The following is a 16670-nucleotide window of genomic DNA, read 5'->3' on the forward strand; positions in this document are numbered from 1 at the left end:
TACTGGAGAAGTGCAGGAGAAGTTAGCAGAGAGGCGTGAATTGTAGCCGTAACTGCACATTCCGTTGCTCTTAACTACTTTGCTTCATTGGTCGAGCATGAGTGTGCAGACGTTTCTGGCATGGGCCGATCCGTACTACCCTCTGTAATTGGGCTACATTGAATACACAATAAAAACTATGCGTTTACTTTGGGCTCGCTGAAGGATATTATGCAATGCAATCTAAGTGACTTACGAGCATGACAAAAAAAAAACAGGCACATCCCACGAACAGTGGGAATTGACGATATGCGAAGCACAAATCAGGAAGATTGATATGTCACTTTAAAATGAACACGCTGCGAGACGGAAGTCAATTATGCCGTACATGACTTCAATGTCTTGATTGTCTGGACGTGTCATTTATCTTTGTCGCCTATTCACTTCACGTGATACCAAATTTGGTATATGCAGAAATAGCCAAACGACCACGAGCGCATCATGAGCATGGTATGTTGTCACGTTGTTACATGACACGCGTTTTATGATTATCATGCTCGCACCAGTCACATGCCTTCGTCATTCATTCACGTCCCGTAACACCAAAATTGGTGTATGTGAAGCTAGCGATACAGCCGCGAGTGCATCATGAGTGTGGCATGCAGTCATGCTCTTACATGACAGAATCTCATGAGTATCATGTATTCACCAGCCACATACCTTCGTCATCCATTCACGTGATGTAATACCAAATTTGGTATATGTGCAGCTAGCGAACCGGCCGCGAGCGCATCATGAACGTGGCATGTAGTCATGTTGCTACATGACACGCATTCCATGATTATCATGTTTGAACCAGTCGCATACCTTCATCATCCATTCACGTACCGTAATGCCGAATTCGGTACATGTGAAGCTAGTGAAAGAGCTGTGAGCGCATCATGAGCGTGGCATGTAGTCATGTAACATGACATGCATGTCATAATTATCATGTTTGGACATGTCAATTATTTTCGTCGTCCATTCACGTCATGTAATACCAAATTAGGTACATGTGAAGCTGGCAAAACGATCACCAGCTCTTCACGAGTGTCGCAGTCATGTTATCGCATGACATGCATCTCAAGATTGTCATGTTTGCACCAGTCATGTACCTTAGTCATCCATTTAAGTCCCGTAATACTAAGTTTTGTATATGTGAAGACAGCGAAACGGCCCCGAGCGCATCATGGGCGTGGCATGTAGTCATGTTCTTACATGACACTCAACTCATGATTATCATGTTTGCACCAGTCATATACTTTCGTCATCTAGTCATGTTCCGTAATACCAAATTTGGTATATGTGAAGCTAGCGAAGCAAGCGCACCACGAGCATGACGTGTATTCACGAGTTAAGACTTGCATGACATGCATGTCCCGATTTCCATGTTACGGTCCATCACTTGTGTTTGCTATGCAGTCATGTCACGCCATACCAGTTTTGCAACCTGTCATGTGAAAGAAACCACCACAAGAACAGCAAGACCATGAAGTTTATATCATGACATTCATGACATATGTCATGACTTTCATGTTATTAGTCGCTAATGCTCGTCATAGTCATGTTATGCCATACTAATTTTAATATCGATACCATAACCAAAACTGCCAGGAGAGCTAAAAGTCGTAGGTGGCTAGATAGGTGGATAGGCTCCAATTCGCCAAAGTTTGCCAAGTAATGCTTTGCAATGACAAAAGAAACAATAACACACGAGAGGATGTGAAGTGCAACTCGCTGATCGTTCATCGTCTCTGTCAATGTCTGTGCATTCTACGTCCAGTGAAATATCCTCGAAGTCAAGACAATTTTTCTTTGAACACCACTGCTGAAACTAATCTCGGGAATTCTCTCCACGGAGTAACTTCAATAACACCAACAACCTGTCATTCGCCTCCCACAACACCAACACATCACTCCCACACTTATCTGGGCCCTGAGAACTATTCGCTCAGACACCCCCACCCCCCAAGAAGCGCATCTCTTGCAGTGTGCTGCCATCTATAAACATATGTGAATATCAAGCGAAGCAGCGCTTGCCAAGGTTTGGAAGAGCGTATCGCGAGCCTGCGCTCCTTTCTGCATACAATGAATGTTTCGGGATTCATGCACTAGAAAAGCACTAACGAAAAAACAAGGTGTATTTCAACTGCAATGGTCAGACGATAACATTGAACTATCTGCAGAAAATCTTGCGAAGCTGATGTGTACTCTACTGGCAATAGTGGAAAATACGGGCTATAGTTGCCATATTTTCACGAAAACTTTGCATCTTGCAAGACTGGATCAGATTTATCGCATTACAGACTGTCCAGTATATTGACTGATGCATGAAACATACAGCGTGGTTTGTGTTAAATTCTTGCTAACCCATTAACATTGAGGCTCGCACAGCCAAACAAGGGAGAGTCTGCCTACTGATCATCCCAGAGAGGACGCTCCTGAATACTGCTATGCGCTGCCACAGTCTATGAACATTGTGAATATAGAGGATAATGTGCACTCATGAGGCAAGGAAACAAGAACTATCTTACATGGGCTAAAAAACGAGCCCAGCACAATTGTAAGCAAACAGTTTAGGCACAAGGTGGCCAGCGTCGTTCCCAGCATTGCTACATTTAGCGAATGCACTGTCATTTGAAATAATTTTCAATGCTTTGTTCGCTTCTGGTCTACTTGTGTTTTTGAAAGACCACATAACGATGATTTAGAGGAAAATCAACTAGAGATAAAATTAGACTTTTTCTGCGAAAATCAAACAGCACCAGCTGAGCCCCTCACGGCAACTGTTACAACCTTGTCATTGCCGTGCGACACTGCCAGAGCTCCATCTCCGGGGAACTCCCACGGGGAGATTTACGTTGACGGAGTTTGACAGAGTTTGTTGGTGGCTGTGTGACAGCGATATTACCTGAAAATGTTTCCCAGGAGCAGGTTATGTAGATGCTATGCAAGGTGTGAAAGCAGAGCAACGCAGTCTTTGGGGAAACCTTTATTATGCAGGCAACAACACCGGTAGAGGGGGACAAAAAGCCAGGCAGCTCTGCATCCTCAGCCAATGGTGGCACAAGAAGGAATCTTCACAGGAGCAGCAGCAACACTTTTTTTTATACAACACAGCTAACATGCAGGCAACACTCGCTTCCCTAGGAGGGACGTCCCGCAGGCACCGTCCCAGCTATCAGCAGCGGGTCTCGTACAGGCCACTGCGCCCGATGTAGCGCACCCATTTGATCACGTCGTGGTCACTGTAGTTCAGCTTCGATTCAAACACCTTCAGGTAGCGAACCTTGAGCCCAGACGGTGCAAAGGGAACCTGCACACGCAAAACCAGGCGTTCCCTGTTAAGACGTCTCCGTGAAGACGACAGCAGCTAACTCTTAAAGCCACTGTTTCTACAGGTTTTCCCACTCACTTTAATATAAAAGCCAGCCTAAATAATCCGCATGCCATTGTAATATATTTGAGCGCCAAGCTATTCGATCCAAGTGCCAGACATTTAATCCAAGGGCCAACATCTTTAATCTGAGCGCCAACTAAATTAGGTTGCGTGCAGATGAGTTTAATCCAAGTGCCACCTTGTTTAATCCAATTGCCAATGGCTTTATTTCAAGTGTCAGAATCCATGCACAAAAAGCAGAATACGGGGTCTAAAAAGGCATTACAATTGAAATGCAGTTCCTAATAACAATAGTCTCAAAGCAGAACAAACCATAATTTTTTGTATTCGCTGCAGTATTTGTGAAAAAAAATTACTGCCATTGTTCGCTTGAGCAGTGTTTGTACTTAGCTATGTACAAGTTTGTAGATGTGTGCTTGTCCAGGGTGAAATCATTTTAATGGTAACGAAAGAAAAAGCAGGAACGTGTTAACAAATATATTGTGTTTGTCCCTAAAGCATATAATTGGATTTGCGCAGCATTGCATGACCGGGATAGGTCATGTAATGCGAAGGACAGACAATGGTTATTGGAGTGCCGGAACGCATACCAAGATATGGAAAACATGGCAGGGGGCAGCGATGGGCTAAAAACAGGTACATAATCAAGAAAAAAGGAGGCAGAGCGAATTAGAGATAACAAAAAAGGTTTTCGTCCTGCACTGCACATAAGACAAAGGCATGATCCTGATGTGGACAATGAGAGTCATATTTTACATTCATATTAGTTGTTATCATTTTATTGAAACAAAATTATTGTGTCCAATGAAACACGCATGTTTCAAGCAAACATGCTTTAGCAACACTAGCATCATCTGTTAATGAAAACAGGAATATCCCCTCCGATGCTTTTACAAAAAACTCAATTCCACATGAACCCAAATTAATGCAAGTTTAGTTTTTTAAATGGTCATTTCTGATTTCAAGAATGGATTAATATCATCTGTCGGTCACCATCGTTCTCAACGGGCTGAGCAGATTACTGAGAACACCTTAGCAAATAAGCAGCCAAATGCCGTCTGCTGAGCAGACGACACGAGTCTCTGCATATGCGATGGTGTAGATGATTAGCCAGAATCATGCAGTAGCGATGAAGCGCAGGCTAACAGACTATGAGCAAAAACATTTTGTACCCACAAATGCAATCAATATGCACTTTTTTTAAATTTGAAGCTATATAACAACAATATGTTAGGAGAATATAGCACTGCACCTCATTTCATAAGCGCTAGCATGTATTCGCAAGCGAGAAGTTCTTCCTGTCACTCCATGTTTAGATTATTCAGACATTTAAACTGCACGAAAGTGGGAAACCATGTGTTTCTGGTGCATGGATTAAACTGACTGGCACCTAAATTGAAGCCGTTGGTAATTGGTATAAACATGGTGGCACTTGGATTAAACTCACTGACATGCGGCCTAACTGATTTGGCGCACAGATTAAATATGTTGGTGCTTGGATTAAATGTTTGCCACATGGAATAGCTTGGCACTCACAATATTTCAATGAAGCATCATGCAAGGATTATTTAAGCTGGTACTTGAATTACAGTGAGCGGGAAAATCTATAGTTACCTTAGGGGTTTCAATGCCACCTCGTTAGCCTTGCCGTGTCTTTAACAGCTACTAAACTAATAGCGAAGAAAGAAAAAGAATACAATTATCCATTTGTAGCAGGAAGCCACAAAGAAATCCTTAAGGACTTACTTGTGCCTTCATGCAACAAATGAGTGGTCGTTTTCCTTTCTTAACATTTTCACCGCCTTGCAGGTTACCGCAAACAAACAGTAGCACTAGGGTGTCTAGAAAGGTGAGGTGTGCAGAGCGCTCCACGTTTCCCTTGCCAGAGAAGGTCCCTCTGCTGTGCCACTAGGGACGCCGCAACAATGAGGCTGCAAGGGGATCACGGGAGTAAAGACAAGCAAAATTGGAGAAGCGGTCGCAAGATGAAGTCAGCCAAATATTGGAAATATATTTAGACAAAAAAAAAACTATTGTGTAGAAATTGGAAATTAAAGCTGAAAGTGAACGCTGGATGACAGATTCGCGAAAAAAAGAAGGCCCTACTTAGGTTATTTTAGAGCCACCTAAAAGCACTAGGTAGAAAGTCTGTCACAATGTAGCAACATATATAGCAACAACAATGTAGCAACAACAATGTAGCAACAACAATGTAGCAACAACAATGTAGCAACATGAAGGAGGAAATCAATTGAAAGGGTTCGAAGCACTTGGTTATGTACGAAAGGTAACAGAAGATTCGTCTAAAAAGGTCACCTAGGGGTCTTCCCTGGCGAGTGAAAGTATTAAAAAGAGTGCAACCGAGGAAGAGGTAGTACTCGAGAATTTCAATTGGAAGAAGGACGAAGGCAAAATTCCTAAGCCCACTGCTCCCGACTTAGATGGGGTTCCCGTCCACCTCATTAATCAACTAGATCATATCACTAAAAAAGCACTGCTGAAATTCGTAGAAAAGTGCTAACAGGTGAAGTAGAATGAACTTAATTTATAAAGGCAAGAGAGAAAAGGTTAACATTCGCTAGTATAGATCGCTAACCATTATATCTGTGCTTACAGGTTGGCGATGCAGGCAGGAAAAATTAAAAACAGAAACGTGGGCAGAGCAAAATGATATTTTGCGAGAACTTGCAGAATGGATTCCAAATCGACAGGTGGTTAGACGATAACCTGTTTGTTCTTACTCTATGTACAGAAATATCTGAAATAGGAAAGAGGCCCTTATACATAGCTTATCTGGACATCACTGGGGCATATGACATCGTTAATCAAGAAATTTTGTGGGACATATTGAAGGAAGTGGGCATAGGCGATGACTGTATACAGCTTTTAAGAGAAATATACCAAGAAAATCTAGTTTGCATAGAATGGGAAGGAATAAGTAGCAATGACAGCGTTGAAATTAACAAGGCGTCAAGACAGGGATGTCTTGTCACCGCTGCTATTATATCGCATCACCGCAACCGTGGTTTTGTGCCCGGCGGTTGCGGCAAACGATAGTACAGTTATCAATCCAAGAACCTTCAAAACTAAGTCGCTTTATGCTATTTATGATCGCAACTGCCGCGGTTTTGTCCACAGAGTTTGCAGAAAGCAGCGTTTCTTTGACTGGTCGAGCGTTGGCGTTCGCACACTTTCTATGTTCTGTCAGTTACTTCGTCGCAATACATGATCGTGTTGAACGATTGCGGTGTCGTTCACAGCTTGCTTGCGGCAACGACAACCACAAGCACTGTAGAAGATAGTGCGTGCGCTGGTCGCACACATATTTTCGAAGCTTTGAGCATGCTGCTCCCGATCAGCCTTCATTCGACGGTATTGGTACTAAATTTCATATCTCATGCCGCAATCAGAAGAATTGTTTGGAACATTCAAATTTCAGCCCAATGGACACAAATTTGGCTGGGGAATTTCACAAATTCGTATCTGCCGTAGTTTCGCATCTCTGACTACTGCGCGTTCAGATGAGCGCCTCTTAAATCCGTGTATAATAAAATGCGGTGGGGTCACAAAAAGTATGGGACCGATTGGCCTGCATTTTTGTCAATGCAGGCCAGATCTCGCACAAAAACTTCGATTTCGAGAGATTTTCATGGCAACCATTCAAATGGAAGAAACTGTCAAAATCCCGGAGTCTCCCAGACAATGCGGGAGACTTGGCAGATATGTCAGCTATCACTCGCACGCACACTATCTCTGCAGGCGTCGCAGGCAGCTCCTACAGCCTTGAACGTGCTGCGCTCTCAATGTAAACGGACTGTGAAAAGTGCTCCTCTTCCAAGAGCGGCCGTTTTGCTTTACATACATTTTTGTAAAGTTATGGAAGATCAGATCCAGCAAAGGTTTAATGTTTTGAGCTGTCCCTGCCACCCTCCAAAAGCTTTCTGCACCAAACATACTTTTGCACTGCCTCCTTGATCGGCACACAGATGAACGAGACAGTCCAAAAAGAAAATCATGCGATGACGTCGCGGTGTACAATGTTTTGGTGGAGTCACAAGTTATGGCAATCTGCGACATCATTATAATGCCATGACATGGCAATTTCTCCCATGCCTTGTGTTGACGCTGCCAACACCGATGATGAATATTCGTGTTGAGGCATCTAAGGCCTTCACAGTAATCCTGCTACTGAAAGTTACCCACCTGCCCTTGCACACCAGGCGGGCCTCGACCATATTGTCACCTCAGTGCTGTCGGTCCAACAGCTTTATTGATCATCCACCTCAGAGTGGAATGGCTCCTCATTTCGCTGTATTGCAACAACACATTCTCGACTGTTTTTTAGCCGTAACCGCTATTTTCCTTATAAAGTCTAAACAGATGCTATCACCCTGCGCATAGCATGACCTACCATCGAGTAAAAGCTCTCAAGCACTGGCAACTAATGCGATGTGCATTTTTTTGTTTATGGACACAACATTATCCGGTGTTAAAAAAATGGAAGTGCCACATATGGCAGCACGAGTGCAAATACATGCAAACCTCGACCTAAAACTGATATAACGAAGTATCGGTTAGAAAAAAGTAAATAAAGATCAGTCTAAAGAAACTAATAGATCCTTTTTACATACATATCAGCAAAACAAGACCAAGTTAGCAAATAAATGTAGAAATCGCCCACGAAAAAGGTATATCTGTACGAGAATTTGATACAAAACCATCCACCCAGGGCACCCAAAAGTGAGCAAGGAAAGCAACATCGGTTTTTCATATCATGAGACTGATTCTTCGTTCTTTTAAGTGAGGGAACTGCTTTTTGGGTGTAGAAACGAAACTTTCAAGGGACCTAGCTCAAGAGCACAAGCATGAAAAAAAGGTAGCAATGCTTATGTGTCCCGACCTACCTGTCCTCGGCGCTGAACGCCAGGAATTCTGAAGACAACTATTGCGCATTACTATGAAGCACAAAGTCAGTTGGTACTGCGGCTTAACCAACTATAAAAAGCATATGGTTTGTAATGCTGAATTCTGTGGTTCTTTGAGAGGCAACAACTGGAGCTCTAAACTACCACTTCAAACGCAGAACTAATAATTCAGCAGTACTTGAAATTACCTTCAGAGGAAAGGAAGAGCAATCCTTTATAATTGTGGCACTCCTGGCAAAGCGCAACAACACCGCTCTCTGAAATGGCTAGGAAGTACTTGTGCATCTCAGCAATGTCAATACCTGCTGAGCGCGTGTTCTGTGCTGCTGAACAGGTCATTTGAGAAAGAAAGAGCAGGCTAATTGGAGCGAAGGTTGGCATGCTCGTGTTCCTTCACCACTGGACATATTCCGACATTTTCACGGAGGTAACCTCATTCACAAAAAAATTGCTCACAAATGAAAGGATCCGAGTACTCCAAATAGTTGCGAGTGTTCTACGTAGAACTATTGGTACATGGCATATCGAGAGTATTGATAGTTCTTTTTTATTTGAACTATCGATACTACCGATGGTCCATTTTACAATAATTCTGCATCGCCCCCGCTCCTTCAAATAATAACAGACTGTAATGCTAAGTTAACTGTCACAGACCGGAAACGTGACTGAAGCTACTCTGCACTGATAGAGCTTGACAAGGGAACTACTCTGGATGCATAGCATGCAATCGAGGCATATGTAGAAGCGCATGAACTTCCAGGCGAATAAATTTTCCATTTTAAGAAGACATCTTGTCTCACTCTACTTCTCCAATCATCAACCTAGGAAAACAAGTTCATTATTTGCACTCGTGATTATCATTTGGTCAATGTTTGATTTGACTAAAGGTGGTTTTCTCTTTCGCACGGAATCTGACAGTCGCCATAGGATGCGGGGTCAGCGTAAAAGTGCGTCATAACTGAAGTTAATACATCTTTTTATGGAGATTTCGCCGGGATGAAACAAATTCATCGTAAAATGCGGGTCGTCGCAAAACCGAGGCACGCATAATCGAAATTCCACTGAACCTTTATAACGAATTTTTAGATATAACAAACTTACTTTTGTGTCAGATGCAACTTTGTTATAGTGAGGCTTGAGTATATTAGGCAAAATTATTGGTATTAGGCTGCTTTTTCTCGGTGGCAACGCATGTAATGCTCTGTGAAGAGAAGGAAAGACTTGTATACCTGGAAGTAGTCTAGTGGCGTTTTGAGCTATTTAGTGCATGTACTCCAGGCATAATGTTCAGCGCCACTGGAGCATAGCAAGCATCCGGGAACATGAGGCAACCAAGCTTTTAAGGGGGCAGACTGGTCTCGAGGACCGAAAAGTGACAAAAAAATTCATTTTTTTAAGATTGACATATTTGGTTTCTTCAAGTATTTCTCTCTGCAAATTTTCACACACCAGGAAGTGGTAATTTTTTTTGTAATGTCATTCTAACTGTCCAGATTCTTGGTACTGTTAACATGCAGAATCTGCAAAAAAAAAAAAAAAAATGGGGAACAGACTTCGAGGCTTCTTTATTATTTGCCAGCACCTGTGTTAGAAGCTCTGCTACGAATTTATGAGCACCTTTGTGAGGATTGCAAAACATGCGCGCCATGATTGTTGCTTTTTGAAGAAGCTGTGTGTTTTCAGCCTTTTCCATTTTTCTCAAAAATGTAAATCTACGACAGTTCAATTTAGAGGCCTCAATATCTCTGCAGCTAGGGTTGGTACAACAATAATTTTTTTTGCAATGGAAACCTGTATGTGTGTAGAATGCAAGTATGGGAGCAGAATTTAGAGCCCAAGCTTTTTAAATTAATTACTTATCAAAATTGTAACACAATTCCAGCTGCTTTTGAGAATGGATAGTTCATTTTGCTGTAAAATAACCAAGAAAGGACCAAAAACAAAAAAAAAACTGTTGCATACTTGCAATCTATAGTCATTAGTCTTTGTTGGCACCTTAAATATCTCTTTTTATTAAGCACTTTTTTCTATGGCAGCCTTAAACAATAGGGTGTGAATATAAGTTACCTCAGGAACAAGACGAGTTACAGAAAGACTAATTCATTATTTGAGTTCAGCAGAAAAAACTGCATAATCCTGTACAGTTTGATCAAGATCACTGAAGAAATAAACAAAAAAATGTCTAAGACCAGTCTGCCCCCTTAATATTAGCTCCTGGCAAAGGCTTCTCTTAAAAATCGACTTTCAGTTAGTTAAAGAAGCAACTCTCAGTTAAGTGACTGCCACAATAACAAAATGATCTTCTACGGATTACCTGCATGAGCTATCTGGTATCGACCTAGCACTTGACGCGCAAGAGCCTCGACCAAGTTGTCGCGAACGACTCATCTCTTTGAAATGAGCTGAGTGCCCAGAACAACAAGTGCTTCACGATTCTCATTTTCAAGTTTCCATTACACCTTAAACAATGCGAATACAGCCGAAAACCGAGCCGTTTAGCAGTTTCGAACGCAGTCGCGGCATTCGTTTGCGCGAAAGATGACGCGGCAGCATCTCTACTCCAGTTGCGGTGCCTGGCGGTGAAACGTTGCACTAGTACCGACGGCCGCTTCCCATTAAAATCCGCTCCTTCGCCCGGCCATTGAAAAAAAAAGAGGTGCTGCTCAAGGCTACAGGCTAAACAAACTTTTTTCAAATAGCATCTCCCCTTAAGTGACTTGTGGAGCAGAATAAATGGAGACGAGGGTAATCAAAGTCCATGCACTCTCACCATTGCCTCCTCCACAGCAATGGTCTTCGGGATGAGAGACAACAGTCCCCTGAAGACGGGGCAACAGCCCAGATGCTGTGGTTCCAAGCATCGAGAAGGGTCATGAGCTGCCAACCACTTAAATTTACACAAACTTTGTGGTTCTGGGACACTAGAAAAGCTGCTAGAGTTTCTCCAAAGCGAGAAAGTGAAGTTCCGGGTTGTACAGGCTGGCTGCTGGTAGCTACGGTGTCTACGCCCAATTTAGCCAGCCACCCTTTCCCTTTTACGGCAGCCTAGCTGCGAGGACATGTCTGTCCCTTCGAGAAAAGAGTCAATCAAGCCTCTTGCAAGGAATGGGGCACCTCACGGCCGAACCACGCCATTCCCTTTCCCGGCTCGCCGAACGGGTTTACCCTCGTTTAGCGAAAGAACGAAGTCTCGTCAGGGAGAGGAAAACCGGGAGCATCGCGACTGCCAGACGTTCTCTCTGGCATCAGCGACCAAGCAGGGAGGACGGCCCCCAGAACTCCCTGCAAGCCAAAGGCATCAACGACCGACGCGTCAGCGTCTACCCTTTGATATCTGCCGAAAGTGGAAGCCCCTCTACGCGACATTTGCGCGTTATTGCTACCGTAGCCTTAAAGTGTTGTTTTGTTGACATAGGCTGTTGCCTCATTTGCCCGAACCTGTGTAGCTGCGATGACTCGAGCTACGGAAAAGGGACATTAATTGTGCAGGGTACGACTGTATGCAACTGGAACATTATCTAGGCTTCTGCCTCAGCCGTAGATAGGACGAGCCCCCTATAAACACTTGTGCCCAGAAATTGCCAGCTTCAGCCTCAAGTGTTACAACAGACGGCAGAAACCTTTATGTCTGCAGATTCTCGTCTCCGGGAGACTCTTGAAACAGCCACGTTGAGCGAATCCTGCTCTCATTACAAAAGACTGATAATCCAGCAAAACAAGTTTATATTATCGAACGTTAGTAATATCGAAACTACACGAGTGTAGGGGGTAGCATCGCCATGCCACTGTTTCTATTTCGCTCAGTGGTATGGGGCAGGCTAGTTGGCTGATACATGCTAGATGTAATCGACAGAATGGTTATCAAAGTGCAATCACTAGGAGCATGTAACAAAACTGCATCACAGGTTTTAATTAATGAGCGAGTGTAGGCACTCTGTATCCTCTGCGCAGCTGCAAAGCTTAGTCCAATAATAAAGGGTTTCTATCGTACTTTTTTTAGCCGCTTGTGTTGTTCGGCTGGGAATACAGTAGACTCTCAGTAAAGAGAACCTGAAGGAATCGGAAAAATATGTTCCATTTAACAGGAGTTACGTTTACTGAGAGGTGAACATGGGTGCAGAGTACAAGCCAAACACCAAGCATTCCAGAGGCAATAGTTCCGTTTAGGCAGTAGTTCCGTTAAACAGATTTCTGTTTACTAAGAGTCTACTGTAAATTGTCCTATTTGTGCAGATGGGTAGGCATATTTGCTTAATGCCTGTTGACAGGTGGGAGCTGTTGCTCTTGCGCAGCCTCTGTGGCTCGCTGGGTGATTGAAAGTTGGTCAGAGTTCCAAACTGGGCAGTGCCACTGAACCTGCCACATCAATACAGTGAAATCTCGGTATAACGAACTTCAGGGGCTACGACAATTCGTTCGTTATTTTGAAAGGCCATTACAGTGAAAATCCAAAAATTAACCATAAATACTTATTTTCCACCAACCAAAACAACATACCTTCACAACGGTGGCTCCTTGAACTCATTTTTAACAATAAAAAAACTAACGCACAAATAAACACCAGGTCATTTTTTTTTTAACGCATGCAGCACAAACTTTGCAGCGGGAAGGGCCCCAGCTCATCCACATTCCTGTGGTGCGATTCGGTTCTTTGGTCACAACAGCCTGCTTTTTGCCTTCCAGTTGCCGAAGAATATCTACTTCCTCGCTTAGCGAAGACAGATTCCGCTTCTTTGTCGCAAGCAGAGACGAACTCATTCGTAGTAGCACCCCAGCGTGAACGCCGACTTGTTTTGCGGACGCGATAAGTAATCACCAAAAAGAGACAAACCAGACGGACAAACAAGGCCTTCTAGCCCTAGAGCACATCTAGAAGTGACAAAAAAAAAAAAAAAACCCTAAACGTCGTGGCTGTCATCACCTCTTTCGAAGAAAAAAAGTGCTAAAAAAGAAAATTCCTCGCGTTTCGTTTTCTGCTCCCTCGCTGTCTCAGGTTTTCCGCGCATATGCTTCCTTCTCAGAGACTCCCACTCTGCCCTCTGCCTCGCTGACCTTGCCCTGTGTTGCCCTCGCCTCTGCGCTTGTTTTCCCTCCGCACTGTCATGCGTTTTCTGAGAAGCCCATAGTTATAGCGCGAGAACAGAACGGCGACAAAGAGACAAGAAGGACATGAGCGCTCCTTGTCATTCTGTTGTCGCATTATAACTATCGTCATGTCATACCAACCAGCCTAAACTGCCACACTTCTGAGAAGCAAAGGCGTCCGTTCGCTTTGTTGTCTGCTTGCGTACTGCTCCGGTGATCACAAAGGATTTCAGAACATGAGTTAGTAGTACTGAGGCAATATTAATATAATGTGAAACTAAATTAACGCTTGTTATTCTGAAAAGTTTGTTATTCTAAAGTATACAGCAGCAAAATAGTGTTACATTGAAGCTAGTAGCAGTCGGCGCGGGATTTTTTAAAATTTTGTTATTCTGAAAAGTTCGTTAATGTGGGGTTCATTCTACTGAGATTTCACTGTATTCTAATTTGATAGTGAAGCTCACCTGCTTGGAGCTTCAGGCCATTTTACTTTGAAAACATTGGCCACAATGCCTAACAGGAATGAGTGACACACATCTGCCTCAAACTCATTTACTCTTAGCTCAAAAAAGAAATTTGTGATTAGAGATTGGCAAGCTCGCTTGAGCAATGATGCAATCACTTTGCACTGAATATCAGTCAGCTGCAATACTTCAACTATATGTGTGAATGTAGCACCAGCATGACCTCAGGCTGGCTTGTCTGGAAACTTGGCTTGACACAAAGCTAGAACTGTTGCCAGCAGCAATTTAATATTACCGTGACTTTAGCGCATAGAAAGCCGCATAATCAAGTCTGTCGATAGCCTGTGTCGACGCTACACCCTATGCACCCTATTGCACAAAAAGAAATGGCCAAAATTTTGTCCACTGTAGCCAATAGTCCATAGTATTGCAGTCCACTAAAAGCAACTACACACCATTAATTTAATACACAGACCAAACTTAAGCCGAATAGTGGTTTTTTGTATCAAAGTGTTGTACCCAGATCTGTTATAATGAGCGTAGACTAATACAGTCAAACCCTTTATTAAGAGCAGATGATGTAACAAACAATTGAGTATGAGAAACAAGTGTACCTAGATTGATATAAAGGTTGATTAAACACATATTCTGCTAATAATATACACCTCATATAACCACTTTGGCCCAGGGGGAACCAAATGGGTACATTTGAAAAGCGTGTGCTGTGCTATATTTGAAGGCCTCTTGACAGGAACAGATGCTTTTGCAAGCGGAAGATTCAGGAACAAAAACGCCCACAATATATCGCCATATGCCCATGTACATGCTCACAGTAAACAGAAGTATGGCGGCATCACGCGACGAAAGCATGTGCAGTTGTTCAGGTGAAATCAAATTTTCTTAATAAAATATATATTGCTAAATATATATTGCTAAGCAGTGAGTAGGAAAATCCGATTGACTAGATAAGGCACACAAAATGTCGGACTTGCTTTGAGTTGGCTCTGAGATAGGACAACTTGCAATTGCTGACCATACAGTCGAACCCCTCTACAAAAAACCCCGCTTCAACGAAATTTTCACTAAAATGAAATATTTACGGTTCCCCATCAACAGTCCATACGAGTCAATGCATAAATAATGTCACCACAACGAACACTTTCTTTCCCGCTTAAACAAAATTTTGCAATGCAAGTCCAGGCTCAGATATTTATTGCTATAAAGCAAACACTGTCTTTAGCATTTTAATGCATTTTCAACACCTGAAAATATGTCGACGAAGTCTAAAACACTCGCTTGCACCACCAGAAACCACCTCTCTTCAGCAAGCGTGGGCGCTGCCATTGCTTGATAGCTATGCCAATGAGACTGCCCTGCTTTCGCCACTGGCTTGCTTTTGAGTCGCAGACGGTCCAAAGCTGAAGCTTAGTCGCTCATTTCATGGTTTGCTTCAAGCAGCTGCTGGGTGCAACCGCGGAACAATGCCTTTTTCGATGCCAATGCGTATCGTTTCGTTCGCGCTTGGCCAGTGTGGTAACTAATCAGAGTGGCTGTTAGCCAGCATTATCAACACAATCAGCTAGCCGCGAGTGGTGGACGATAAGAATGGCATAGAATAAGGCAAAATTCACCTCTCCACGATACCCTGCCTCCATCTCGGCGTTGTCGGAGACACTTTGACGGCGGACAGCTGCCGGTGTTAACGGGTTAATGCACTTGTTTGGTTCGTTTACAAAAGCGGTTGTAGGCATTACTTCAGCATGCTTTTCACCATGCATGGGTGACACTTGCAATGTGCCGCTGCTGGCTAAGAATAATGATTGATAGATATGTGGTGTTTAACGTCCCAAAACCACCATTTGATTATGAGAGACGCCGTAGTGGAGGGCTCCGGAAATTTCGACCACCTGGGGTTCTTTAACATGCACCCAAATCTGAGCACACGGGCCTACGACATTTCCGCCTCCATCAGAAATGCAGCCGCCGCGGCCGGGATTTGAACCCGCGACCTGCGGGTCAGCAGCCGAGTACCTTAGCCACTAGACCACCACGGCGGGGCTGCTGGCTAAGAATAGGAAGCAGAGGACACTTCTTGAATTTTGAGAATAAAGGTTCCTTTGTTTTGCTAGCTCAGATCAGCCATATTTTTTCTATTTCACAACGAAATTTTCGCTTAAATAAAATTTTTTCTGCACCTCATTAGATTCGCTGTAGCGGGGTTCGACTTGTACATTCAATTTTGTTCTGCGTTGCAAGCAGATTTTTCAGTGACTAAAAAAACATGGTTGATCCCTTCGTCACAGGAATTTGTATAACATGAAAGTGAAACTTGTCATTACGGCAGTTGAATGTTTACTGTACAGTGACATAAAAAAGCTTGCGCAATGTCTTTTGATGTTTGACAACTGGCCACGGTCTTCCCAATGGAAGAATATAGGTCTTAGTCTGACCCATGTCCGACCTCAAATAACGTTTTTCTTGACAGCTATAGCCCCGTTTATTGTGAACGAGCCACATTGACACTTGGTGATCTCCATTCCATCAACTAACAAACCCTTGAGGTCATAGACAATTTTAGTAGCTGTAGAAGTTTTTCGCAATTTTTTCGTGAAAATTGCAAAAAAAAATGTCTTTTAAAAGCTCACATTTTCGGAATCCACCTATTTTACACTTATCTGAGAAGTTTCTAGCTTCTCGCATCATTATTTCTGGTGGAAAATCAATTTAGAACACCCCTGTGAGATGATTGTGAGCGCAAATAGACGCTAAAATCGTGCT

At 43.1% G+C, this 16670-nt stretch overlaps 1 protein-coding gene across 2 annotated transcripts in view; it reads right to left on the reverse strand.

The window, feature by feature from the left end:
• Positions 1-2994: 2994 nt before the first annotated feature.
• AP-2mu (adaptor protein complex 2, mu subunit) overlaps positions 2995-16670 on the reverse strand; it is an 88971-nt gene continuing 75295 nt past the window's right edge. For both annotated transcript variants that reach the window (XM_037419487.2, XM_075891011.1), the window contains exon 8: positions 2995-3334. In XM_037419487.2, coding sequence (XP_037275384.1) covers positions 3200-3334 — 135 coding nt within the window. In that variant the 3' untranslated portion in view covers positions 2995-3199. The remainder of the gene's footprint in view (positions 3335-16670) is intronic.

Source organism: Rhipicephalus microplus, chromosome 3 (assembly GCF_043290135.1).
Source record: "Rhipicephalus microplus isolate Deutch F79 chromosome 3, USDA_Rmic, whole genome shotgun sequence".
NCBI classification, from domain to species: Eukaryota; Metazoa; Arthropoda; class Arachnida; order Ixodida; family Ixodidae; genus Rhipicephalus; species Rhipicephalus microplus.